Consider the following 27,289-nt stretch of genomic DNA (forward strand, 5'->3'; position numbering starts at 1 on the left):
TTACACATTTCCAAAATGTCAGATACAAGATGAACAGGAAATAGACCAATACAGTTGTCATCAAGGGCTGTTATCAAAAGATACAATAACAGATACCAAATCTGTCTCTGAGTTTTGTTTTCCTGAGGTATAACTTCCTTCAACTCAACAAATTCATAAAAAATAAAAAAAACTATATAACAGAGTCCATCATTGTTTTTTTATGGTACAGTATCACAATCCTCATCCAGATCTATTCATCAACATTTGAATACTGCCAATGATAGTAAGATAATCTCTAATGATCATCTCTAATGTCCTTTGTGTCTCCAAACCGTTCCTTTTCACATCCTGAATTCTGCACCCAACCATTTACACTGTTCACAAAGGTCTGCTTCTGAATGAAACACATGGAATGCAGAAGACTTCCGCCACCAACAACAACTCATCCTATGCCTGCCAGCATTGATACCCTCGGGATGAATAAAGTCTATCGAATTGAATTGAACTTATTCCACAGTATATCTGACCTTGGATTTGGTCATCCCTCTGAATAAATGTACAGCCGTTTTATTCGTCTCTTTGTTGTTACCCTTGTTATTGACCATGCCCCCCTTCTCGCCCCTGTCGCCCCCCTCCTCCTCATCTCCCGCTCTTCCCAGCTTCCTCAGTGGCCAGAGGAGCCCATGCTGCTGGTTGGCTGCAGTAGAGTCTGGCGGTGGGCAACAGGGGGCGCCACCCCCTTTCTCCTTGGTGAGGAAGTAGAGGAGTGCGTTGAGCCAGGCATTGAAAGACGCCAGCGGTCGGGTGATCTTATAACACATGGATACCATCGTCATGGTGTGGCACGGGACACCTTTCTTCACTTTCAGGATGAGGAAGATAGTCCTGGTGACATGAAATGGGAAGAAGCAGAGGGCAAAGAGGAGTGTGATGGTGATGATGGTTTTGATGGATTTACGCCGTCGGTGGGCGTATGGAGAGTGGGCGCCGAGAACTATCGACATCCCCTCTCCTCCTCCCTGAAGTCCACCTCCTCCTACAACTCCAGCTCCATTCCCTCTCATTCCTCCTCCACGTCCTCCACCCCCCTCTCCTCTGCCTCGCTGTGACTGGGGCTGGGAGCGCAGGGTCCGGAATATTGTCAGAACCACATGTGAATAGCACCAGGCGATGATAGAGAACGGGAGAAAGAACCCTAGAAGATGTAGGATGATTCCATATGGAACATAGTCTTGGAACTCCTTATCGATGGCATCGTCCCAACAGTTCTGATATGTTTCCACCTCCCCAGTACCGTTACTACTAACGGTGCCAGTGTTATTACTGGTAATCGCCATAGCCTCTCCCCCTACACCTCTCATCACGTGGCTCGTTTGGGCAAACCGGAATATGGGGCACGTAAGAGCAAAGACGACCCCCCACACCAACACACACGTCCCCTTGACCGCTCTCTTAGTCTCCAGTGTGATGGTCCTCATAGGGTAACATATCCCCAGGTAGCGATGGACAGATATACACGTCAGGAAGAATATAGAACAATACAGGTTGAAATAGAACAGAAAGCGGACCAATCGGCACATGTAGTCCCCAAAGATCCATTGGTCACGCATCACATAGCTAGCCACCAGGAAGGGGAGTGACAACCCGTACATGAAGTCTGTGGAGGCTAGGTTGACCATGTAGATGAGGGAGGCGTTCCAACGCTTGGTGCGTCTGAAGGAACGCCAGAGAATGATAAAGTTGAGGGAGATTGAGAAGAGGAAGGTGAAGGAGTAGCACAGAGGGAGGAAAATGTACTTGTAGGACTCGTCGATGCTGCAGGAGGGAGGGAGCGAGGGATTGACAGAGAAGGAGTTAAGGAGGTGGTGTACTCCTTCAACAATGTCATCATTGAGCGCAGGGGTGTCCATCGTTGTTGTTGTCATGGTGACGTTTGGGTGTTTCCGTGTCAGTTGAGATTATGTCTCATCTTCGCATTCCACTGTTCCTTCTGGTTGCCTCCGTTTGATTTCTGATTATCCAATTCCCAAGTTCACTTATGTTGTCTTCACAATTCAAATTCTGTTTACCTGGAAAGAAAGAGAGAGAGGGTTGTTACAATCACCCATTCATTCATTGCATCTCATATCAATGAATTTTCATAGTATACTTCCCTGTACAGTGATATGATATGGATATACAGGTAACTGCCAAAATAACGGAAATACTTGAGTAAATGAGGGATACAAAGTACATTGAACACAAATACAAACGCAACATGTAAAGTGTTGGTCCCATGTTTCATGAGATGAAATAAAAGATCCCAGGCATTTTTCATTTGCTCAAAAAGCTTTTCTCTCAAATGTTGTGCCCAAATTTGTTTACATCCCTATTAATGGGCATTTTAGCCTTTGTCAATATAATCCATCCACTTGACAGGTGTGGCATATCAAGAAGCTGATTAAACAGCATGGGGACAATAAAAGGCCATTCTAGCATGGGGACAATAAAAGGCCACTCTAAAATATGCAGTTTTGTCACACAACACAATGCCACAGATGTTTCAAGTTTTGAGGGTATGTGCAAATGTCATGATGAGTGCAGGAATGTCCACCAAAGCTGTTGCCAGAGAATCCAATGTTCATTTCTCTACCATAAGCCACCTCCAATGTCATTTTAGAGAATTTGGCAGTATGTCCAACCGGCCTCACAACCGCAGACCACGTGTAACCACACCAGTCCAAAACCTCCACATCCGACTTCTTCAACTGCGGGATCGTCTGAGGGGAGGGGGGCGGGTGCTGAGGAGTATTTCTGTCTGTAATAAAGCCCTTTTGTGGGAAAAAACATATTTTGATTGGCAGGGACTGGCTCCCTTATTGAGTGGGCCTGGCTCCCAAATGGGTGGGCCTATTCCCTACCAGGCCCACCCATGGCTGCGCCCCTGCCCAGTCATAGATTGGGGCCTAATTATTTTATTTAAATTGACTGATTTCCTTATATGAACTGTAACTCAGAAAAATCTTTGAAATTGTTGCATGTTGCGTTTATATTTTTGTTCAGTATATATTGAAAGCAGGTGCTACCACACAGGTGTGGTTTCTGAGTTAATTAAGCAATTAACATCCCATCATGCTTAGGGTCATGGAAAAAATGCTAGGCAGGCCATTATTTTGCCTACCAAAGCATTGGATGACAATGCTCCCATCCACAGGGCAGGAGTGGTCACTAAAAGGTTTGATGAGCATGAAAACGAGGTAAACCATATGCCATGGCCTCTCAGTCACCAGATCTCAACCCAATTGAACACTTACGGGAGATTCTGGAGCGGCGCCTGGGACAGTGTTTTCCACCACCATCAACATAACACAAAATGATGGAATTTCTTCTGTAAGAATGTTGTCCCATCCCTCCAATAGAGTTCCAGACACTTGTAGAATCTATGCCAAGGTACATTGAAGCTGTTCTGGCTCGTGGTGCCCCAACGCCCTATTAAGACAATTTATGTTTGTCTTTTCTTTATTTTGTCAGTTACCTGGAAGTCTGGAGTTATAGAACTTTTAGCATACTCTAAACCCGGGGTATTCAACTCTTACCCTACAAGGTTCAGAGCCTGCTGGTTTTCTGTTCTACCGGATAGTTAATTGCACATACCTGGTGTTCCAGGTTTAAATCAGTCCCTGAATAAAGAGGAACAATGAAAAAATGATGTGGAAATGGCTTTGAGGTCCAGAATTGAGTTTGAGGGCTCTAAACGGTCATCGTCATCTTTTTAATTTCTTTCATTCTTTCATTCAACATACACCGTGAGGTGTCTTCCCTTTGTACTCTCCCTCCCTCCTTCCCCCTTGCTGACCGGTGACTCCCCCCAGCCCCTTACACAATCTCCAGTGCTGTTTACCCTCCTGTGTGTGTTTTGCCCTCCTGTACGACTATATGCTGCTGATTCAGTCTCTTCTCACTCCATTAACTCGATAATCAGTAACTACACTTCCCCTTGTCCTATCAGTCCATCCCCCCCCCCCCCCCCCCCCGTTCATCTTTCGTTTCATTCCCCTCCACCCCTCCAATGACTCCATATGCATCCACCCATCCATTCCCATCTCCTCTTTGACCTCATTTTCATACTCTTGACTCATTAACTTGTGTGTCATTGTATTTCTTCTCTTTCATCTTGAGGCTTGTATGTCATTCATGAACATGTGGTGGTCGCTTCACATTTGGCCACTATCTACTGAACTCAAACTCATTCAGGTCCTACTATCCCATTATACTGTACTCACCACATTGCTATCTCCTTGTCCAGTGCTTTGCACGTGCCCAGTTACGACCCCCCCCCCCCCCCCCCTGCCCAAAACACACACACACAAGCAAGTGCGAGTGGGCTACACATGATGTGTGTATGTCTGTGAGTGTGTGCAATCAACATCACTTCACGCATACAATATAGAGGATTTAGGTAAATATAGGTCCTATATACACCAACAGGTGCAACATTTTTTAATTCAAATTAATTAACTCAATCGCTTCTTCATGACTACTCTATTTATCTGAGTGTTTAATATAATAGATAAGAGCCATGCATTTAGAGAGTTGGGACATTACAATAATTATTTCAAAAACGAAAAGAATTGTATTTGGGACGAATCATTCACTAAACCCTAAACCTCAACTAAATATTGTAATAAATCATGTGGAAATTGAGCAAGTAGAGAAGACTAAACTGCTTGGAGTTACCCTGGATTGTAAACGGTCATGGTCAAAACATATCGATGGAACAGTAGCTCAAATGCGGAGAGGTCTGTCCATAATAAAGCACTGCTCTGCCTTAACAACACTATCAACAAGGCAGGTCCTACAGGCCCTAGTTTGTTTTGTCGCACCTGGACTACTGTCCGGTTGTACGGTCAGGTGCCACAAAGAGGGATTTAGGAAAATTACAATTGGCCCAGAACAGGGCAGCACTGCTGGCCCTTAAATGTACATGGAGAGCTAACATTAATATGCATGTCAATCTCTCCTGGCTCAAAGTAGAGGTGAGATTGACTTCATCACTACTTGTATTTGTGAAAAGTATTGACATGTTGAATGCACTGAGCTGCCCGTTTAAATTAGTAGCACACAGCTCAGACACCAATGCATACCACACAAGACATGCCAACAGAGGTCTCTTCACAGTCCCAGAACAGACTATGGTCAAAAAGTCCAGAACAGACTATGGTAGGCACACAGTACTACATAGAGCCAAGACTACATGGAACTCTATTCCACAACAAGTAACTTATACAAGCAGTAAAATCAGATTTTTAAAAAACATATACAACTATGCCTCATGGAACAGCGGGGACTGTGAAGGGACAGACACACGCGTACACACACACATAATAACATACACACTATACACTCGTACATATGGATTTTGTGTTGTAGATATGTGGTAGTAGAGAAGTGGCCTGAAGGCCATTTCACAACACACTTAATGTGTTGTGAAATGTACTGTAATGTTTTTAATTGTATGTAACTGTCTTAATTTTGCTGAAACCCAGGAAGAGTAGCAGCTGCCTTGGCAAGAACTAATGGGGATCCATAATAAATACAAATAAATGGGGAATATTTTTTACTGTATGTGTCAGGACTGGTCTCCTGGTTGTACTGTGTGTGTCAGATCTGGTCTCCTGGTTGTACTGTGTGTGTCAGACTGGTTCTCCTGGTTGTACTGTGTGTGTCAGTCTGGGCTCCTGGTTGTACTGTGGTGTGTCAGGTATGTTCTCCTGGTTACTGTGTGTGTCATGTCTGGTCTCCTGGTTGTACTGTGTGTTGTCAAGATCTGGCTCCTGGTTGTACTGTGTGTGTCAGGTCTGGTCTCCTGGTTGTACTGTGTGTGTCAGGTCTGGTCTCCTGGTTTTACTGTGTGTGTCAGGTCTGGTCTCCTGGTTGTACTGTGTGTGTCAGGTCTGGTCTCCTGGTTGTACTGTGTGTTGTCAGGTCTGGTCTCCTGGTTGTACTGTGTGTGTCAGGTCTGGTCTCCTGGTTGTTACTGTGTGTGTCAGACTGGTCTCCTGTTGTACTTGTGTTCAGTCTGGTCTCCTGGTTGTACTGTTTGTGTCAGGTCTGTTCTCCTGGTTGTACTGTTTGTGTCAGGTCTGGTCTCCTGGTTGTACTGTGTGTGTCAGGACTGGTCTCCTGGTTGTACTGTGTGTTCAGGTCTGGTCTCCTGGTTGTACTGTGTGTGTCAGGTCTGGTTCTCCTGGTTGTACTGTGTGTGTCAGTCTGGTCTCCTGGTGTACTGTGTGTGTCAGGCTGGTCTGCTGGTTGTACTGTTTGTGTCAGGTCTGGTCTCTGGTTGTACTGTGTGTGTCAGGAACTGGTCTCCTGGTTGTACTGTGTGTGTCAGGTATGTTCTCCTGTTGTCATAAGAAAGTATGGCACATAGAGAGAGTGCAATAAATGTAACTGTAATAAATCTATAAATGTAAACAGCATAAATACCTAAATCTCTGCAATCTGTGAGCTTTGTAAGCAAAATAAAGGACATACCTGTTGAAATGATCTGTGGTTCAAAGCGTTCTTCCTTTATCCCTGTTCTCCAAGTTAGAAAAACAGAGTCCAAAAAAACGAAAAGACTTTGAAGATACCAGTGAAGACCACGGGTAAAATGGGAATATATAAAAACAAAATGACCAATCAAGAAGATACCAGTGAAGACCACGAGTAAAATGGTGAATATATAAGAACAAAATGACCAATCAAGAAGATACCAGTGAAGACCACGGGTAAAAAAGGTGAACATATAAGAACAAAATGACCAATCAAGAAGATACCAGTGAAGAACACCGGTAAAATGGTGAACATATAAGAACAAAATGACCAATCAAGAAACTCTGTGTTGGAAAGTCTATCTCTTTCTTGACATAATGAGTCACCTTCGGTCTGCCTCCTTTCTACCTGTTTTTGGCTCCTCTAACTCATCCTGTCTGCCTCGTGTCTTTGTCGGTGTGGACACAGTCCCTCCTCCCACCCTCTCTCTCCTCTTGTCCTCTATCTTTCCCTCCCTCCCCATGTCCCCCTCACTTCCTCCATTCTGCTGATCTAGACATTTGCTAAGGCAAACTCTAACCAGGGCTGAAGTCACCCACCACACACACACACACACACACACACACACACACACACACACACACACACACACACACACACACACACACACACACACACACACACACAGCAATGTATACAATTTACATCTGTGCTAAATACATTATGTAAATAGCTACTGTACACGTACACTTAATCCATCTCTAAATACAGGTACATACATACATACATACATACAAAGCAGCACTAGCACACCTACATACAATATGTATCCTTGACAACCTGTTTATTTCATGCAAAATTATTGTAGAATAAAACAACGTCAACAGTGACGTCAAACTCATGTAACCCGCACAAAATCCCAATGCTCCTTGTGTTGCTGTTTCATGACAACAGTACCAAACGAGTGAGGCTTGGTCAGGCATCTTGTCGGTCGGCTGGTAGGTACATTGTTGTCATGTTACAACAGTACGCAGGTTAATATAGTACTCAATTTCCCTTTACACTTCCTGCTATTTCAATAGACCCAAGTCATTGAGTTGAGCTGTGCTCGCATTACTGTGTGTGTCTGTTTGGTTAGTAATGCCCCTTTCTCAGACTGACTCATTCAACGATCATCATACATACATTAAAACATAGACGAGAATAGAAGACATAGCTGTGTCCCGGCAACATAAAATCAAAACAAACAACGAAACGTGTTCCAGCGACAAGAATAAAAACAATCGGTAACACTTTATTCAAACTCTACGTCGTAACGCTCAATGACAAGAAATCTTCGGACATTTGTTATGATACCGTATGACGTATAGTTCAAATAATGTGCCACCAAACAATCATTGCATTTCAACATGTGGATGACAATGGACATTTGAACTAGACTGATCCATAGGCAGCAATAGCAGCTTATTAATCCCTTATAATATTACCGTTATTTTCCCCCTAAAACACTACAACACAACAACATTAAAAGTCCAGACACACGTTTCCCTTTATAAAAACACAAAAAAACACAGAGCAAAACCGGTTGATATGATGTCATAATGGATGTGAAACTGGGTGTGATGATGTCATTTCAACCAGTTTTGCTCACTAGGAAATAAAAACAAAATGCTGTGCAATTCAATCCAAAAAGTATTTAGGAGTGATGCAGTCTCTTCACATTGATTTGATTCGTCCATTAATTTCAAGCACCGGTGTCCGTCATTGACTGATTGTGACCTGATCTCTGACACCGGGATTCCATTTTATTAGACGATGACCGTAGAACTTAGAATGATTCGAATTATTCTATGGTGATGGGCCTTCTGAAAGTGTCGTCCATAGAGTATATAATACGCAAGAGTGGCTTGTCATAGACCTGCATCGCTCTAGATTGTGCTGATAATGGCAGCCATCTTGGTCAGGTTTCTATATGTGATTCTAAGGTGACGTCAGAGTGATGTCATATCCTGTACCTCCAGCAGCATAGCATCCTGTTCTGTCCTCAGCTGGTCCCGAGTCTGTAGATGAACCACCAGCTCTGTGCTAAGGTCTGATGGGCGAGGCACAGAGACACACCCACATGCACACGCGCACACAAACACAAACAAAATGTCAGATCAAAAATGTAAGATCAAATGCAGTTGAACAGATCATTTGACAAAGGTGAAATAAAGGTAAAACAATAAGGTTGGTATAACTTATAAATGAAAAAGGTCAAATATAAAGTAGCCTATATCTAAAATATACACTGAGTGTACAAAACATTAGGAACACCTTCCTAATATTGAGTTGCACCCGCTTTTGCCCTCAGAACAGCCTCAATTTGTCGGGGCATGTTGACTCCAATGCTTCCCACAGTTGTGTGAAGTTGGCTGGATGTCCTTTGGGTCGTGGACCATTCTTCATACACTCGGGAAACTGTTTATTGTGAAAAACCCAGCAGTGTTGCAGTTCTTGACACTCAAACCGGTGTGCCTGGCACCTATTAGCATACCCCGTTCAAAGGCACTTAAGTATTTTGTCTTGCCCATTCACCCTCTGAATGGCCCATATACACAATCTATGTCTCACTTGTCTCAACGCTTAAAAATCCTTCTTTAACCTATCTTCTCCCCTTCATCTACACTGACTGAGGTTGATTTAACAGGTGACATCAATAAGGGATCATAGCTTTCACCTGGATTCACCTGGTCAATCTATGTCATGGAAAGAGCAATGTTTTGTACACTCGGTGTAAATATGCAATATATCCTGTGTAGTATCTAAGTGACCACTCACCTTGTATAGCCTTGTTGAGAGAGTTTTGGTGGGCGTTGAGCTCTTTGAGACTGAAGGCTTGCAGGTCACTACGGTCCAGTCTTCTATTCTTCAACAGCTGATTACAACAAGCTGGGCTCTGAGACACAGGGGACAGAGTGAAGAACAGAATATAAGATAACTGAGGATAATACCTAATAACAAAACACTGTGCACCCCGAGGGCAGTACTATTAACCGCTAGTCGCTCCTTCCTAGCCACTCCTGTAGATATGATGGGATTGTATCAGACGGCAAGAAAAAGCAAGTGCCTATCCTATACATTCAGAACTACAGGAGTGCAAAGGGGGTAGGGGTTAGGTGTTGATTTGGGATTCAGGTCCCTCCCTCCCGCTCTCACCTCCTGTTTCTGCTCGGTCCTCAGCTTGTTTCTGAGCGCGCTCAGTGCAGCCTTGAAGCCTGATGATTTGCTCTTGGCTGCAGGGGGGGCAGGGAACTTTGGCTGCTGGCACACCTGCACACTGGGACCGCTCTTACCAACCATTTTGGAATTCTTGAAAGGACAGAAACAAAACAAAATGGCATTACGATTGAGATCTGGAATACAAGAAAACAAGTGTCTTTCACAATTCTATGATATATCCAGTCCCTCTTTGTTTCCATTTTGATTCATAAGAGCTGTAGCACTCTATCTATGACCAGCCTTACATTTTGAGTGTGTATGCTTACCTTCACGCTAACTTTTTTGCAAGTATCCTCATCCTCTTCTTCGCTTCCACTGTCATTGATGAAGCACAGCTGGAGGTTCATCTGATTCGAAAGACTGATGAGGAAAAAACATTTTTTAGTTAGTAAGTAGTGAAATGACCCTGGCATTGATGAACATGATTACAAGAGAAGGTGGAAAGTTTTTAAGTTCCTCGGCATACACATCACGGCGTACACATCATGGACAAACTGAAATGGTCCACCCACACAGACAGTGTGGTGAAGAAGGCACAACATAGGCTGAAGAAATTTGTCTTGTCACCTAAAACCCTCACAATCTTTTACAGATGCACAATTGAGAGCATCCTGTCAGGCTGTATCACCGATTGGTACGGCAACTGCACCGCCCATGACCGCAGGACTCTCCAGAGGGTGGTGCGGTCTGCACAATGCATTACCGGGTTCAAACTAACTGCCCTCCAGGACACCTACAGCACCCGATGTCACAGGAAGGTCAAAAAGATCATCAAGGACAACAACCACCCAAGCCACTGCCTGTTCAACCCGCTACCATCCAGAAGGCGAGGTCTGTACAGGTGCATCAAAGCTGGGACCGAGAGACTGAAAAACAGCTTCTATCTCAAGGCCATCAGACTGTTAAACAGCCATCAGCCAACAGCCATGGAATCATGTAGTAACCAAAAAAGTGTTAAACAAATCAAAATATATTTCATATTTGAGATTTTTCAAATAGCCACCCTTTGCCTCGATGACAACTTTGCACACTCTTGGCATTCTCTCAACCAGCTTCACCTGGAATGCTTTTCCAACAGTCTTGAAGGAGTTACCACATATGCTGAGCACTTGTTGGCTGCTTTTCCTTCACTTTTTCGGTCCAACTCATCCCAAACCATCTCAATTGAGTTGAGGTCGGGGGATTGTGGAAACCAGGTCATCTGATGCAGCACTCCATTACTCTCCTTCTTGGTAAAATAGCCCTTACATATCCTGGAGATGTGTTGGGTCATCCTGTTGAAAAACAAATGATAGTCCCACTAAGCCCAAACCAGATGGGATGGTTTATCACTGTAGAATCTGTGGTAGCCATGCTGGTTAAGTGTCCCTTGAATTCGATATAAATCACAGACAGTGTCACCAGCAAGGCACCCCCCATACCATAACACACCCTTCTCCATGCTTTACTGTGGGAAATACACATGTGGAGATCATCCGTTCACCCACACTGCATCTCACAAAGACACGGCGGTTGGAACCAAAAATCTCAAACTTGGACCAGAACAAAGGACAAATTTCCACCGGTCCATTGCTCGTGTTTCTTGGCCCAAGCAAGTTTCTTCTTATTATTGGTGTCCTTTAGTAGTGGTTTCTTTCCAGCAATTTGACCATGATGGCCTGATTCACGCAGTCTCCTGTGAACATTGATGTTGAGATGTGTCTGTTACTTGAACTCTGTGAAGCATTTATTTGGGCTGCAATTTCTGAGGCTGGTAACTCCAACGAACTTATCCTCTGCAGCAGAGGCAACTCTGGGTCTTCCATTCCTGTGGCGGTCCTCATGAGAGCCAGTTTCATCATAGCGCTGGATGTTCTTGAAAAGTTCTTGAAATTTTCCGTATTGACAGACCTTCATGTCTTAAAGTAATGATGGACTGTCATTTCTCATTTCTCTTTGCTTATTTGAGCTGTTCTTGCCATAATATGGACTTGGTCTTTTACCAAATAGGGCTATCTTCTGTATACCCCCCTTACCTTGTCACAACACAACTGATTGGCTCAAACACATTAAGAAAGAAAGAAATTCAACAAATTAACTTTTAAGAAGGCACACCTGTTAATTGAAATGCATTCATGAAGCTGGTTGAGAGAATGCCAAAAGTGTGCAAAGCTGTCATCAATGCAAAGGGTAGCTATTTGAAGAATCTGAAATATAAAATATATTTTGATTTATTTAACCGTTTTTTGGTTACTACATGATTCCATATGTGTTATTTCATAGTTTTGATGTCTTCACTATTATTCTACAATGTAGAAAACAGTAAAAATAAAGAAAAACCCTGGAATGAGTAGCTGTTCTAAAACTTTTGACCGGTAGTGTATGTATATACTGTTTTTATACCATCTATTGCATCTTGCCTATGCCGCTCTGTCATTGCTCATCCATATATTTATATTTATATTTATATATTCTTATTCCATTCCCTTACTTAGATTCGTGTGTATTAGGTAGCTGTTGTGGAATTGTTAGATTACTTGTTAGATATTGCTGCACTGTCGGAACTAGAAGCAAAAGCATTTCGCTACACTAGCTATAACATGTGCTAACATGTGTATGTGACCAATCAAATTTTATTTGATACCGCTCCTCCAGGGAGATAGCTTTCTTGGAGCTAGCTTTCTTGGATTCTTTCTTGGATTATTGACCACAAGGTTGTGAGTTCGCTTCTTGCCTCGGACCTTATGCTTCTCCCTTGGTTTCATTTCACTATTTCACTGGTGTCAGAAGTGGGATTTGTTCCTGATTGTATCAGCCTGGGTACTATACTATTAGTACATAATGAAACAACACCATCACAACACAATGTTACGTAGACGACACCGCGCTTCGTACCGAGAAGTTAGGGCTGTCACGCGGCTATTGCAGTCCTCCTCGCCTCCATCCTCCCAGCTCTCCTTACTCTTCCCTTGCTCCCTGTCTCCTGGCCGGTTCATGGACAGCGTCTTCCCTCTCTCTCTCTCCTCCGGCCGGCTTGCTGACAATTTCTTACCTCGTTCCAGGACACTGGAAGACTGGAGATGAATCAGATATACAGTCGTGAGAAGTACACCCTTTGGAAAGTAGTCTTTTTTAAATATTTGGACACATGGATATTTGAGCTATTTCCCAACCACATTCATTGATAAAGGGAACCCAATTTAACAAATCGCACACCAAAAAATGTACTTTGAAAATGTTATGCAATTAAAATAAACCAAAATGCAATTTCGTTATGCAGAAAAAATGTGTACACCCCTCCCTTTACCTTCACCTAAAATGGCTAAAATTAGGATCAGGTGCATCAAAACAGGTGCAAATTATTAGGAAATCATTAGAGAGTACCTTGGGAGGGTCCAGACTTCCATAAAGATTATAAACTTGGTCTGGTTTGGTCTTAACCATATGGGTGTTGTAACACATCATGCAAAGATCCAAATACCTATCCGAGGCCCCCAGAAGAAAGATTATTGATGCCTGTGAGTCTGGGAGGGGTTACAAATCCATTTCCAAGCAATTCGAAGTACATTGTTCCACTGTCCGACGGATCATCTACAAATGGAGAAAATTCCAGACCACTGGCAATCTACCTAGAACAGGTCGTCCCACCAAATTCATACCAAGAGCTGACCGAAAGATGCTCATAGAAATCTCTAAGAACCCCAAGGTAACACCAAGGGATCTACAGGCCTCTCTTGCCACAATCAATATTGAAGTGCATGAGTCAACTGTCAGAAAGAGACTGCACAATCTTGGCCTACATGGGAGGTCAGGAAGGAAGAAGCCTCTGCTTTCAAAAAAGAATATCAAGACAAGACTGACATTTTCCAGACAACACCTGGGTAAAGACCAAAACTACTGGAACAATGTGCTCTGGACAGATGAGTCAAAGGTGGAGTTGTTTGGCCGCAATGCCAGACGCCATCTTTGGCAAAAACGAAACACTCCCTTTGAACAGAAGAACCTCATACCAACCGTAAAGCATGGAGGCGATGGCATTATGGTTTGGGGCTGCTTTGCTGCCTGAGGGCCTGGCCAACTTGCCATCATTTAGTCAACCATGAATTACATATTGTACCAGAGAATTCTTGAGGAGAATGTGAGGCCATCTGTCAAAAAGCTGAAGCTGAATCGAACATGGATCTTGAAACAGGACAATGATCCAAAACACACAAACTAAGCTACAACAGAATGTCTCAAAAAGAAGAAATGGGGGGTTATGGAATCGCCGAGTCAAAGCCAAGATTTCAATCCTGTCGAAATGCTGTGGGGGGACTTGAAGCGGGTCGTGCATGTAAGAAATCCCTTGAATATAACACAGTTGAAGCAGGACTGTAAAGAAGAGTTGGAAAAAATTCCTTCCAGTCGATATGAGAGACTGATAGACAGTTACAAGAAACGGCTACATTAAGTTATTTCAGCCAAAGGGAGTAACACCAGCTACTGAAGCTTGGGGCGTACTTATTTTTTCCCACACTATGGAATTGCATTTCTGTTGACTTTCGATGAATAAATGATTGCAAAGTATAAACTTTCAGTTTAATTTGTTAAATTAGGTTACCTTTATCTGTCAATAGTGTTGAAGTGAAGATTACATATCCATCTGTCCAAATACTTACTAAAAAGTCAAACTTACCAGGGGGTGTACTTACTTTTTCACATGACTGTAGGTAGCACAAGTTATACAGAGCAAGTTATGGAGAGCCTCTCCTGTGTGTAAGTTTAATAATTTTTTTTACGAGCTGCCCTATTGGCCAGGTCTCCCTTGTAAAAGAGGTATTCTGACCTCAATGGGACTTCCTGGATAAATAAAGATTAAAATGATAATGGATTAAAAAAAAGTTAATATTGTATATTGTTTAGCAGTGCTGTGTAGTCTCTTTCAACACAAAACTAGTCACTGAATAGAGCAGCTGACTGACATTGCATTCATGGACACATTTCATGTTTTTTTGTACAACACTGTGTCCCTGACAGATGCACACCTCTCTCCCATAAATAGACAACTGAGTCACCTGTCCACATCCATAAGTAACAGACAGCATTCAACTATGACCCGTTACCTCGGTTCTTTCTTCTCACTCCTCTCCCCTTCCCCCTCTCCTCTCCACTACCTGTCCAAAAACACCTGTCCCCAGCACTCAACTGTGACCTCTGACCTTTGTTTTCTTCTCTCTCTTTTCCTCTTCCTGTTTCTCCAGCTCTGCGATGCGCAGGCTCAGCGCCTCCCAATGCATTATGGGTAGGCCCAGGTCATCCTCTCCGTATGACCCCTCCTGCCACACCAACGCCGCTCCTTCCGCATCTTCATCATCATCCTCTTCGTCATCTTCCTCTTCAGCCTCGTCGCTCTGTTTCTCCTCTTCCTCCGTCTCGTCGCTCTCTTTCTCCTCTCCCCGCTCCCTCTCTCTCTCCTTCTCTCCCTCCATCTCTTGTGTCAGTAGGAGAGACTGCCAGCGTGGGTAGACTTCACTCCGCTCTGGGTTGGAGGGTTGTCTAAGATAAAGATGATATAATACTACTTAATAAACACGTTATAAAGAACTATAGTAACCTACTGGTTACTACGCTGTTATAACAACTATATTACACTACTTGGTGGTAGGCAGTGCTTAATTTGTAAATCAGGAGGTGCTGGAACCAAAAGCGAGTGCGAGAGGGGGGTGACCTGGGGAGCTCTGAGGTACTGAAAAGAGAGAAAAAAATCACCTTTATAATAAATCATTTCATGCATATCATCACATTTGCGTAGTGACACAAAGCAGTAGAGTAGAGGTACTTACAGAAGTTGCACACATGGGGAACATTGTAGTAGCCTCAGGTTCGGGAAAAATGTGGCCTTTTATAAACGCATTTCATGCAATTCTAAATAATTTTACATGACTGGAGACTTTTGCAGAATTTTTTAAAAACCATACAAATGATCGAAATGACAGGCTACTTTGACACTGACAAACTGAGAATCTGAGATCAATAAAAACGACCTTAAATCCATCAGATGAATGGTCAGATGAAGCAGATGCTAAGCTACAGTACTGTTTTGCTAGCACAGACTGGAATATGTTCCTAGGATTCATCCAATGGCATTGAGGAGTATCTGTCATTGGCTTCATAAATAAGTGCATCGATGACGTCCCCCCCACAGTGACCGTACGTACATACCCCAACCAGAAACCATGGATTACAGGCAGCATCCGCACTGAGCTAAACGCTAGAGCTGCAGCTTTCAAGGAGCGGGACTCTAACCCGGAAGCTTATACGAAATCCCGCTATGCCCCCCGACGAACCATCAAACAGGCAAAGCGTCAATACAGGACTAATATCGAGTCGTACTACACCGGCTCTGACGCTCGTCGGATGTGGCAGGTCCTGCAAACCATTACAGACTACAAAGGGAAGCACAGCTGAGAGCTGCCCAGTGACACAAGCCTACCGGACGAGCTAAATTACTTATATGCTCGCTTCTAGGCAAATAACACTGAAACATGCATGAGAGCACCAGCTGTACCGGAAGACTGTGTGATCATGCTCTCCGCGGCCAATGTGAGTAAGACCTTTAGACAGGTCAACATTCACAAGGCCGCAGGGCCAGATGGATTACCAGGACGTGTACTGCGAGCATGCGCTGACCAACTGGCAAGTGTCTTCACTGACATTTTCAACCTCTCCCTGTCCGAGTCTGTAATACCAAGATGTTTTAAGCAGACCACCATAGTGCCTGTGCCCAAGAACACTAAGGTAACCTGTCTAAATGACTACCGACCCGTAGCACTCACATCTGTAGCCATGAAGTGCTTTGAAAGGCTGGTCATGGCTCACATCAACACTATTATCCCAGAAACCCTAGACCCACTCCAATTTGCATACCGCCCCAACAGATCCACAGATGATGCAGTCTCTATTGCACTCCAAACGGCCCTTTCCCATCTGGACAAAAGGAACACCTATGTGAGAATGCTATTCATTGACTACAACTCAGCGTTCAACGCCATAGTGCCCTCAAAGCTCATCAATAAGCTAAGGACCCTGGGACTAAACACCTCCTTCTGCAACTGGATTCTGGACTTCCTGACGGGCTGCCCCCAGATGGTAAGGGTAGGTAACAACACTGTGCTCAGCCCCCTCCTGTACTCCCTGTTCACTCATGACTGCACGGCCAGGCACGACTCCAACACCATCATTAAATTTGCCGATGATCACCGACAACAACGAGACAACCTATAGGGAGGAGGTAAAAAACCTGGCCGTGTGGTGCCAGGACAACAACTTCTCCCTCAACGTGATCAAGACAAAGGTGATGATTGTGGACTATAGGAAAAGAAGGACCGAGCACGCCACCATTCTCATCGACGGGGCTGCAGTGGAGCAAGTTGAGAGCTTCAAGTTCCTTGGTGTCCACATCACCAACAAACTAAKATGGTCCAAGCACACCATGACAGTCATGAAGCGGGCACGACAAAAACTATTCCCACTCAGAAGACTGAAAAGATTTGTCATGGGTCCTCAGATCCTCAAAAGGTTCTACAGCTGCACTATCGAGAGCATTCTGACTGGTTGCATCACTGCCTGGTATGGCAACTGCTCGGCCTCCGACCGCAAGGCATTACAGAGGGTAGTGCGAACGGCCCAGTACATCACTGGAGCCAAGCTTCATGCCATCCAGGACCTCTATACCAGGCGGTGTCAGAGGAAGGCCCTGAAAATTGTCAAAGACTCCAGCCACCCTAGTCATAGACTCTTCTCTCTACTACCACATGGCAAGCGGTGCCGGAGCGCCACGTCTATGTCCAAGAGGCTTCTAAACAGCTTTTACCCCCAAGCCATAAGACTCCTGAACATCTTGTCAAATGGGTACCCAGATTATTTACATTGCCCCCCCCCCCTCCCATCTCCACACCACTGCCACTCTCTGTTGTCATCTATGCATAGTCACTTTAATTAACTCTACCTACATGTACATACTACCTCAACTAACTGGTGCCCCCACACATAGACTATGTACCGGCACCCCCTGTATATATTGTTATTTTTTACTGACTTCTTTAATTACTTGTTACTTTTATCTCTTATTCTTATCCATATTGTTTTAAACTGCACTGTAGGTTAGGGGCTCGTAAGTATGCATTTCACTGTAAGGTCTACACCTGTTGTATTCGGCGCATAAAATTTGATTTGATTTGATCAATAGCATAGGCCTACGTGTGTGGAGACACATATTGTAGACTACAATATGAGGATGAAATTATAGTCCTAAAAATGCGATTCAGTTTCACTTACTCACCCAATGATGCGCAGCTCACTCACCGGTGATGGCCGATGCGTTCGTGCCAAAAGCCTACAGTGCATTCGGAAAGTATTCAGACCCCTTGACTTTTTCCACATTTTGTTACGCTACAGTCTTTTTCTAAAATTGAATAAAACATTTTTTTCCCTCATCAATCTACACACAATACCCCATAATGACCAATTGAATACAGGTTTAGAGATTTTAGCAAATGTATTAAAAATAAAAAACTGAAATGCCTTATTTGCCAGCAGCATACCACCCTGCATACCACTGCTGGCTTACTTCTGAAGCTAAGCAGGGTTGGTCCTGGTCAGTCCCTGGATGGGAGACCAGGTGCTGCTGGAAGTGGTGTTGGAGGGCCAGTAGGAGGCACTCTTTCCTCTGGTCTAAACAAAGAGCCCAATGCCCCAGGGCAGTGATTGGGGACACTGCTCTGTGTAGGGTGCCGTCTTTCGGATGGGACGTTAAACGGGTGTCCTGACTCTCGGAGGTCATTAAAGATCCCATGGCACTTATCGTAAGAGTAGGGGTGTTAACCCCGGTGTCCTGGCTAAATTCCCAATCTGGCCCTCAACCATCACGGTCACCTAATAATCCCCAGTTTACAATTGGCTCATTCATCCCCCTCCTCTCCCCTGTAACTATTCCCCAGGTCGTTGCTGCAAATGAGAACGTGTTCTCAGTCAACTTACCTGGTAAAATAACGGATAAATAAAAATAAAAATAAAAATAAATTTACATAAGTATTCAGAGCCTTAGCTATGAGATTGGAAATTGAGGTCAGGTACATCCTGTTTCCATTGATCATCATTAAAATGTTTCTACAACTTGATTGGAGACCAATTGATTTGACATGATTTGGAAAGGCACACACCTGTCTATATCAGGTCCCACAGTTGACAGTGAATGTCAGAGAAAAAACCAAGCCATGATATCGAAGAAATTGTCTGTAGAGCTCCGAGACAGGATTGTGTCGAGGCACAGATCTAGGGAAGGGTACCAAAACATTTCTGCAGCATTGAAGGTCCCCAAGAACACAGTTGCCTCCATCATTATTAAATGGAAGAAGTTTGGAACCACCAAGACTCTTCCTAGAGCTGGCTACCCGGCTAAACTGAGCAATTGGGGGAGTAGGACCTTGGTCAGGGAGGTGACCAAGAACCCGATGGTCACTGTGGAGATGGGAGAAACTTCCAGAAGGACGACCATCTGGAGGAAATATGGCACCATCCCTATGGTGAAGCATGGTGGTGGCATCATCATGCTGTGGGGATGTTTTTCAGTGGCAGGGACTGGAAGACTAGTCAGGATTGAGGGGGAAAGATGAACGAAACAAAGTACATAGAGATCCTTGATGAAAACCTGCCCCAGAGTGCTCAGAACCTCAGACTGGGCGAAGGTTCACCTTCCACCAGGACAACGATCCTAAGAACACAGCTAGACAACGAGACAAGTTTCTGAATGTCGAGACAAGTCTCTGAATGTCCTGAGTGTCCCAGCCAGAGCCTGGACTTGAACCTGATTGAACATCTCTGTAGAGACCAATGGCGATTTTAGCATGTACATTTTGGTCGGACAAAACAAAAAATGGGATGCATGCCAGCAAAGCCACTACACAACACAACACTAAACAGTACATTAATTACACTATAACGGTGACAAACGGTTCCCACAAACTGTTAGGGCCTACATAAAGCTGTCTCAACAACAAAGTCCCAACAGCAGTCCCATCACCTTACCACTGCTACACCTGGCTATCAGCGGAGCCTTGTCTGGCAGCGAGACAGTTAATTCAGCCTCATTTACTGCATTTAAAAAAACATAGCTGATATGGCTGACTTGCTTAAACAAATGTGGTTTCTACTGACAATTGAAATGTACAAACTATGGCATAAGGGGATGACAAGCGGATAAGAGGCAATCCGTAATTTCGATTAAGACATTAATGAGCGAGCGACGACGGACGTAGTCAATATAACTATTTGTTCAGCACCTTTGAAATGTACAGCGACAGAATTCAGAACATGGGCCGTTCTTACAGTGTACTCCCTGTAAACCAAGTCAGAACCGTAGGATAAATAAAGGGGGCATATAAGCAGACAATGAAAGCTCTTACAATATTTGATGATTACATTTCTCTAAAACAGGTTATAGGCTACATGTGCACCACCATGTTAGAACAGTAGGCGAAATTAAGAGGTGAAAATAGACACAATTATTAGGGTGAGGCACATTGAACGCTGTCAAATAACACTATTTGACGTATTAAATAAGCTTTTAATTTGACACGTCAAATAACAAAATTCTATTATAGAATGTTGTGTGTGCTGAATTTGTATGTGCAAGCCAAGCGTCACCACTACTATCAGTAGCACTGTCAAGTCTGTACAAAAAAGTCTGCAAACAAGCAAACACCGGCTACAAACGATGTGTTTACAATACCGCGTTGGTGAAAATAGACCAAATTATTAGGGTGAGGCACATGGGCTACTAACAGCTTACTACACAACATACACTTAGTATTACTTTCTTTGCTACAGTATACATATCTCCCTTGCATATTACATCATTTATGCAGCTGCATACAAGACACTTTTGGACTCACCTTGTGCTGTGCTCACTTAAACAGGAAGTTGGCACGGCAGTCCTTTGTGGGCAAATTTTGTCATCAAAGTCTGGAATTCTCTGGATTTATGGTGGGTACTCAGGACAAAAACACACAACCACTTCACTGAATAGCAGGCTAGTGGTTGCTTTGTAACGCTTGCAGTTAGCCACTGATTCTTTCCAAACCACTCATTGTTAAATTTGCAATTTCCAACTTGTTGTGTAATGTTTATGTCCAATGGCTGATGAGCACCGACACATTTTATCTATAATTTCTCTTCATTATTTCTCTTCATATGACAAGGTTTAAAAAGGATTTGTCAGTAGATTGTCGACTTGATTCATGTTGATAACTGCTAGCTAAGATTTTGAAAGTATGATGTTGACATGATCAGTCCAATCAAAGCTACCGTACATATAACGTGATTTGACGTCATTTTATCTGTGGCCAATGACCTTGAGCCTTCTTGGAAGGGCTCTTCTAATGTAACTCTATGGCAGGACCCAAAGGGCTTAAATGTTCGATGTCTACCCTTACTAAGGACTTAGACTTGGCCTGTGAAGTAGTGTCCCCATGAGTGACAGAACACTGAGCCAATCACGGCGCAATGCTCCTATTTTCTGCTGGCTTGCCCCACCACCACAGAAAGCACTGAGCTAGGCTGAAACACCTGCATTTTGGAGCTGCTTACTCAAGAAAACAAAAAAGAGGCCATGTTTGTATGCGGCTTTATTAACTCAATGATATATACACTGCTCAAAAAAATAAAGGGAACACTTAAACAACACAATGTAACTCCAAGTCAATCACACTTCTATGAAATCAAACTGTCCACTTAGGAAGCAACACTGATTGACAATAATTTTCACATGCTGTTGTGCAAATGGAATAGACAAAAGGTGGAAATTATAGGCAATTAGCAAGACACCCCCAAAAAAGGAGTGATTCTGCAGGTGTGACCCAGACCACTTCTCAGTTCCTATGCTTCCTGGCTATATGTTTTTGTCACTTTTGAATGCTGGCGGTGCTCTCACTCTAGTGGTAGCATGAGACGGAGTCTACAACCCACACAGTGGCTCAGGTAGTGCAGTTCATCCAGGATGGCACATCAATGCGAGCTGTGGCAAAAAGGTTTGCTGTGTCTGTCAGCGTAGTGTCCAGAGCATGGAGGCGCTACCAGGAGACAGGCCAGTACATCAGGAGACGTGGAGGAGGCCGTAGGAGGGCAACACCCAGCAGCAGGACCGCTACCTCCGCCTTTGTGCAAGGAGGTGCACTGCAGAGCCCTGCAAAATGACCTCCAGCAGGCTACTGGGCGAGCACATGGAGGCTGTGCGGCCCCACAAAGAAATGCCACCCCACACCATGACTGACCCACCGCCAAACCGGTCATGCTGGAGATGTTGCAGGCAGCAGAACGTTCTCCACGGCGTCTCCAGACTCTGTCACGTCTGTCACATGTGCTCATGTGCTCAGTGTGAACCTGCTTTCATCTGTTGAAGAGCACAGGGCGCCAGTGCGAATTTGCCAATCTTGGTGTTCTCTGGAAATGCCAACGTCCTGCATGGTGCTGGGCTGTAAGCACAACCCCCACCTGTGGACGTGCGGCCCCATACTCACCCTCATGGAGTCTGTTTCTGGACCGTTTGAGCAGACACGATGCACATTTGGGCCCTGCTGGAGCCATTTTGCAGGGCTCTGGCAGTGCACCTCCTGGCACAAAGGCGGAGGTAGGGTCCTGCTGCTGGGTTGTTGCCCTCCTACGGCCTCCTCCAACGTCTCCTGATGTACTGGCCTGTCTCCTGGTAGCGCCTGCATGCTCTGGACACTACGTGACAGACACAGCAAACCTTTTGCCCACAGCTCGCATTGATGTGCCATCCTGGATGAACTGCACTAGCCTGAGCCACTTGTGGTGGGTTGTAGACTCCGTCTCATGCACCAACTAGAGTGAGAGCACCGCCAGCATTCAAAAGTGACCAAAACATTAGCCAGGAAGCATAGGAACTGAGAAGTGGTCTGTGGTCACACCCTGCAGAATCACTCCTTTTTTGGGGGTGTCTTGCTAATTGCCTATAATTTCCACCTTTTGTCTATTCCATTTGCACAACAGCATGTGAAATTATTGTCAATCAGTGTTGCTCCTAATTGGACAGTTTGATTTCACAGAAGTGTGATTGACTTGGAGTTACATTGTGTTGTTTAAGTGTTCCCTTTATTTTTTTGAGCAGTGTATATATATATTTATTTTTTTACATTGTTTGCAAACTGATATGTGAGACGTACTAATGTCAAAATAACATGCAAAATAGGCAAGCCCCACAAAAAAATGTAGAGCCCCACCTACCCTGAATGACGGGTCGCCACTGGTAGAGACCTGAGAATAGCTGTGCAGCAACGTTCCCCAACCAGACCTGACAGAGCTTGAGAGGACCTGCAGAGAAGAATGGGAGAAACTCCCCAAATACAGGTGTGCTAAGCTTGTAGCGTCATACCCAAGAAGCCTCTAGGCTGTAATTGCTGCCAAAGGTGCTTCAACAAAGTACTGAGTAAAGGGTTTGAATACATATGTAAATGTGATATTTCAGTTTTATATTTTTAATTCATTTGCAAAAAATTCTAAAAACCTGTTTTTGCTTTGTCATTATTTTATTTTTTTAAATTGAACTAGGCAAGTCAGTTAATAACAAATTCTTATTTAAAATGACAGCCTAGACTTGGCCTGGGCAAACTGCCTTGTTCAGGGGCAGAACGACAGAGTCTTACCTTGTCAGCTCAGGGATTCGATCTAGCAACCTTCCGGTTACTGGCCCAACACTCTAACCACTAGGCTACCTGCCACCCCAATATTATGTGGTATTGTGTGTTAGATTGATGAGGGAAAAAACGATTTAATAAATGTTAGAATAAGTATGTAAAGTCAAGGGGTCTGAATACTTTCCGAATACACTGTATATCTCACTCGTTTTACTTTGTAAAACAATATTTGGAAGTTTATCAAATATTTTGTTAGGCTAGAGCAGACAGATTAGAGACTTCTCTTTTCAGCAGGAGCCATTTGGTTTCCAACCTGTGTTTTCCCGCAAATGTATTTGAAATATTGCGAAAGTCCTGTTTTGTCTGCATGCTGTTCACTGACAGATTTGCTGCGTGTTCCTGACTCTAGGCTATGTCTTGTTATTGGGCTACACACAATCCACAGCTAGGCTATTTTTTAAAAGATGCTTTTGACCTCTGTGGCTAAATGACGGGCATTTTCATGGTGTAGTAGGCTATTCTGAATTATTTCATTATTTTCATTGAACAGACAGCAGTTATTCTAAAACTTTGGCAAATGTATTTCAATTTATCAGGGGCAGTGGTGGAAAAAGTCCACAATTGTCATACTTGAGTAAAAGTAAAGATACCTTAATAGAAAATGACTCAAGTAAAAGTGAAAGTCACCCAGTAAAATACTACTTGAGTGAAAGTCTAAAAGTATTTGGTTTTAAATATACTTAAGTATCAAAAGTAAATGTAATTGCAAAAATGTGTACATAATTTTCTTTAGGAATGCAGTGAAGTAAAAGTCAAAGTTGTCAAACATATACATTGTAAAGTAAAGTACAGATACAACAAAAACGACTTAAATAGTACTTAAAAGTATTTTTTCCTAAGTACTTTACACCACTCATCAGGGGTGCCTCAGCTCCTCCAGAACCCTTTGCGCTATGATTAACGAAGAGGCAAATCGAATGAACTTTGACCGCTTTTATTATATTTTTTACATCGCAAAAAGTTACACTTATTTTTCATGACACAAGAGGTACCGGATCCGGCCAAATACGTTCCGGAATAAAACAGTCCAAAACGGAGGTGATCCTGTTCCGGCAGGATCCGGCTAAAATTAAGCACTGGTAGGCCTACGACTTCAAAATTATATGCAGGAAGAACATTTTACTTTAAAGAAGCTATCAACATTATTCAAATGATTATATTTTGGGACGACTTGAAGTTAGAGTTCAACAGAGAGGAGAGTTTCAGAAAGTTTATGTTTTTGTTAAACGGTAAGGTAACACATGGAATGCCTGGAAACAGAATATAGAGCGTTTCAACTTTATAATGTACCAGTGTAAGTAACTTACAGCCTCAGTTACCAGTGGGTCTATCTATGTGGCTATCCAAACTGCACTCTGAAATGTGTATAGATCAAGACAGACTGCAGAATATAATTGAATATAAAAGAAATAGAAAATAAAGACAGTTACGTAAACGCTGTTAGGGGAAAGTGTTTTCAAGACTGATTGATGTACGCTATAGTAACAGTAGCCTATATAATGATAATAGGCCCAAGACGTAGCCTAGAGAAGAAGCGAAGTAAAATAAACACATGACACGTGTCGATAGATGTAGCCAATATGCATATTGTTTAGTTAGTCAGTGGTCGATCGTTTAACCCAATAGCTATTTGGAATCGCTTACCAATTTCCCAGGGGAGTAGAAATCACAGCTTCTTGCGCTGTCAAACCGGGGGAGATGATTCTTGTGTCCACATAACTTTCTCTCTCTTCCTTGAGCGAAAACTCTTCCTAGTTTCCCTTTATTCTCCTTCCTTCTTCCCCTCCTTCTTCCTGAGTTTCCACACTTTTTTTCATTCCCCGTTCCTTTATCTCAACTTCTCGCTCACTGTAACGGGAGAAGGGTGTTGAACTGCAAGATTATGGGAAGCTTGTTTACGCGGCTTTGATTTAAGTTACAACCAATGGCAAATGTACTTTAGCAGCCTAATGTTATAGCTGGTTAGTAGCCGAGCATCTCCAAGAAATCCACGAATTCTTGCGCCAAAACAATCGAAACAAAAGCGTAAACCTTCAGGAATTTCACGGCTTTTCAGTACGGACACAGAGAGAGGAGGGGTGGAGAGAGACGGGCTGAATAAGTAACGAAAATGGCCAGGTGTCATATTTCACCGTTTTCTAACAGACTACTGAAATTCAAATGGTAGAAGAAAGTAGGATTTGATTCTGTCAATTTTAATTCTGATTGATAGGGAGATGATTACTAAGAGAATACAATTCACGATGTTAGTAAACTTTATTTAGGCTATGTTCCCCCTTGTCGTGTTAGTAGTATTTGGGACTAGTATTCTGCCAGCAGCACAAATAATAACGTCACTTTATATGGTAATCAGTAATCCTTAAAAATAAAAGACCGCATTTCTAAACCTTGCAAATCAAATTTTATTTGTCACATACACATAGTTAGCAGATGTTAATGCGAGTGTAGCGAAATGCTTGTGCTTCTAGTTCCGACAATGCAGTAATACCAACGAGTAATCTAAGCTAGCAATGTGGATAACTCATTCAAAAGATATTACATTTGAATCAATGTCCATTTGTATTGTGCTTATAAGCAAATACAATACATAATTTATGGAAACAATTACAAATGTGCTTCTAAAAACATTTTAAGACCACTATCAAAAAATCTATGTTCAGACTGGTATGTTCACAATATTGGGTTGTAGAGAAAAAATGATTCTATGTGCAGATGTAAAAGTGGGGCTGGGAATACTCAGTGAGGTCTGTAGAATCTATATGGGGTTATTTCTTGGTGGACTGCGGTCTAAATACCCAGCAACACTCCACTCCACCTATTCCATTGTTCCCAATGCAATACACTGTAGGCCTATAAAAGACACATTGGCTTGTGGAGAAAAAACTATTCTATGTGCCAGGTAAAAGTGAGGTTGAGATTACTCAATTGGGTCTGTAGAATCTATGTATGGTGTTATTTCATGGGGGATTGTGATCTAAATACCCTGCAGCACTGTCTACTCCACCCATTCCATTGGCCACAATGCAATATACTGTATTTGAATCACCAAAGACAATTTGGGCTGTAGATGAAATATTGGTCTGAAAATAGTAAAGATTAACCCTATCAACAACCCTCAGTATTTCAACTACTTAATATAAACAGTGCAGGTTGAACCACATTAACTTACTACCGTCACCAATTTCATAAAATGTCAGTTAATTCATGGTCTAACACACTATTCATTTCAGTCCACACTTCATGAAATGTATCGGCTTAGAAATTCATGGTTTGACATACTCTATGATACATTCATTGATTTCAATCACCCATTCCATGAAATGTGTCAATTAAAAATGCCTGCTCTGACACACTCTATGATACACTCAGTCACTTGAATCACAAATTTGAATCACTTATCGATTAAATCCATAAAATGAGTGATGGGCACCGATATGAAAAAATGTACAGTCAGGTCAAAAAGTATTGTCACACTTGATAAAGATTATCAAAAAAAGAATATAAAATAAATAATCCAAATACTGAGCTATATTGTATACAAAAGAAATGGGACAAATATATTATTTTATGCTAATACAATTGCTCAGATAAAGAGCAATGCAGCGCTCTCAACGCCAGCACCTTTCCCCGGAATCTTGCGCCGAGCTCCTCACTCGACTCCCTGACTGGCTCTGGTTCACTCCTCGGCTCCGCCGATTGCTCCATGGGCCCCCCCAAAAATAATTATTGGGGTTTCTGTGGCCTTCCTCCCCGACGTCATTGCTGTCCTCTCATGCTCCTATGCGACTCCCGCCAAGGAA

The 27,289-nt window shown here is 43.1% G+C and overlaps 2 protein-coding genes across 3 annotated transcripts; both read right to left on the reverse strand.

Annotated features, from left to right (window-relative positions):
- Positions 1-206: 206 nt before the first annotated feature.
- Positions 207-6,951, reverse strand: LOC111952188 (P2Y purinoceptor 3). The gene is made up of 2 exons (XM_023970751.1): positions 6,499-6,951; positions 207-2,051 (listed from the first exon to the last, which is right to left on the reverse strand). Exon 2 carries the CDS (start codon positions 1,905-1,907, stop codon positions 489-491), a length of 1,419 nt encoding a protein of 472 aa, XP_023826519.1. The 5' UTR covers positions 1,908-2,051; positions 6,499-6,951; the 3' UTR covers positions 207-488.
- Positions 6,952-7,316: 365 nt separating this feature from the next.
- On the reverse strand, positions 7,317-25,564 carry si:dkey-6n21.12 (schwannomin-interacting protein 1). Of its 2 annotated transcripts, XM_070435134.1 has the most exons (8): positions 25,134-25,564; positions 23,020-23,106; positions 14,937-15,273; positions 12,634-12,812; positions 10,026-10,119; positions 9,697-9,849; positions 9,319-9,436; positions 7,317-8,590 (listed from the first exon to the last, which is right to left on the reverse strand). In XM_070435134.1, the coding sequence occupies exons 3-8, from the start codon at positions 15,204-15,206 to the stop codon at positions 8,490-8,492; spliced, it is 915 nt and encodes a 304-aa protein (XP_070291235.1). In that variant the 5' UTR covers positions 15,207-15,273; positions 23,020-23,106; positions 25,134-25,564; the 3' UTR covers positions 7,317-8,489. The 2 variants fall into 2 exon arrangements, with proteins under 2 accessions (XP_070291235.1, XP_023826528.1); XM_023970760.2 differs by lacking the exon at positions 23,020-23,106.
- Between the last annotated feature and the right edge of the window lie 1,725 nt (positions 25,565-27,289).

Source organism: Salvelinus sp. IW2-2015, linkage group LG3, assembly GCF_002910315.2.
Source record: "Salvelinus sp. IW2-2015 linkage group LG3, ASM291031v2, whole genome shotgun sequence".
NCBI lineage: Eukaryota > Metazoa > Chordata > Actinopteri > Salmoniformes > Salmonidae > Salvelinus > Salvelinus sp. IW2-2015.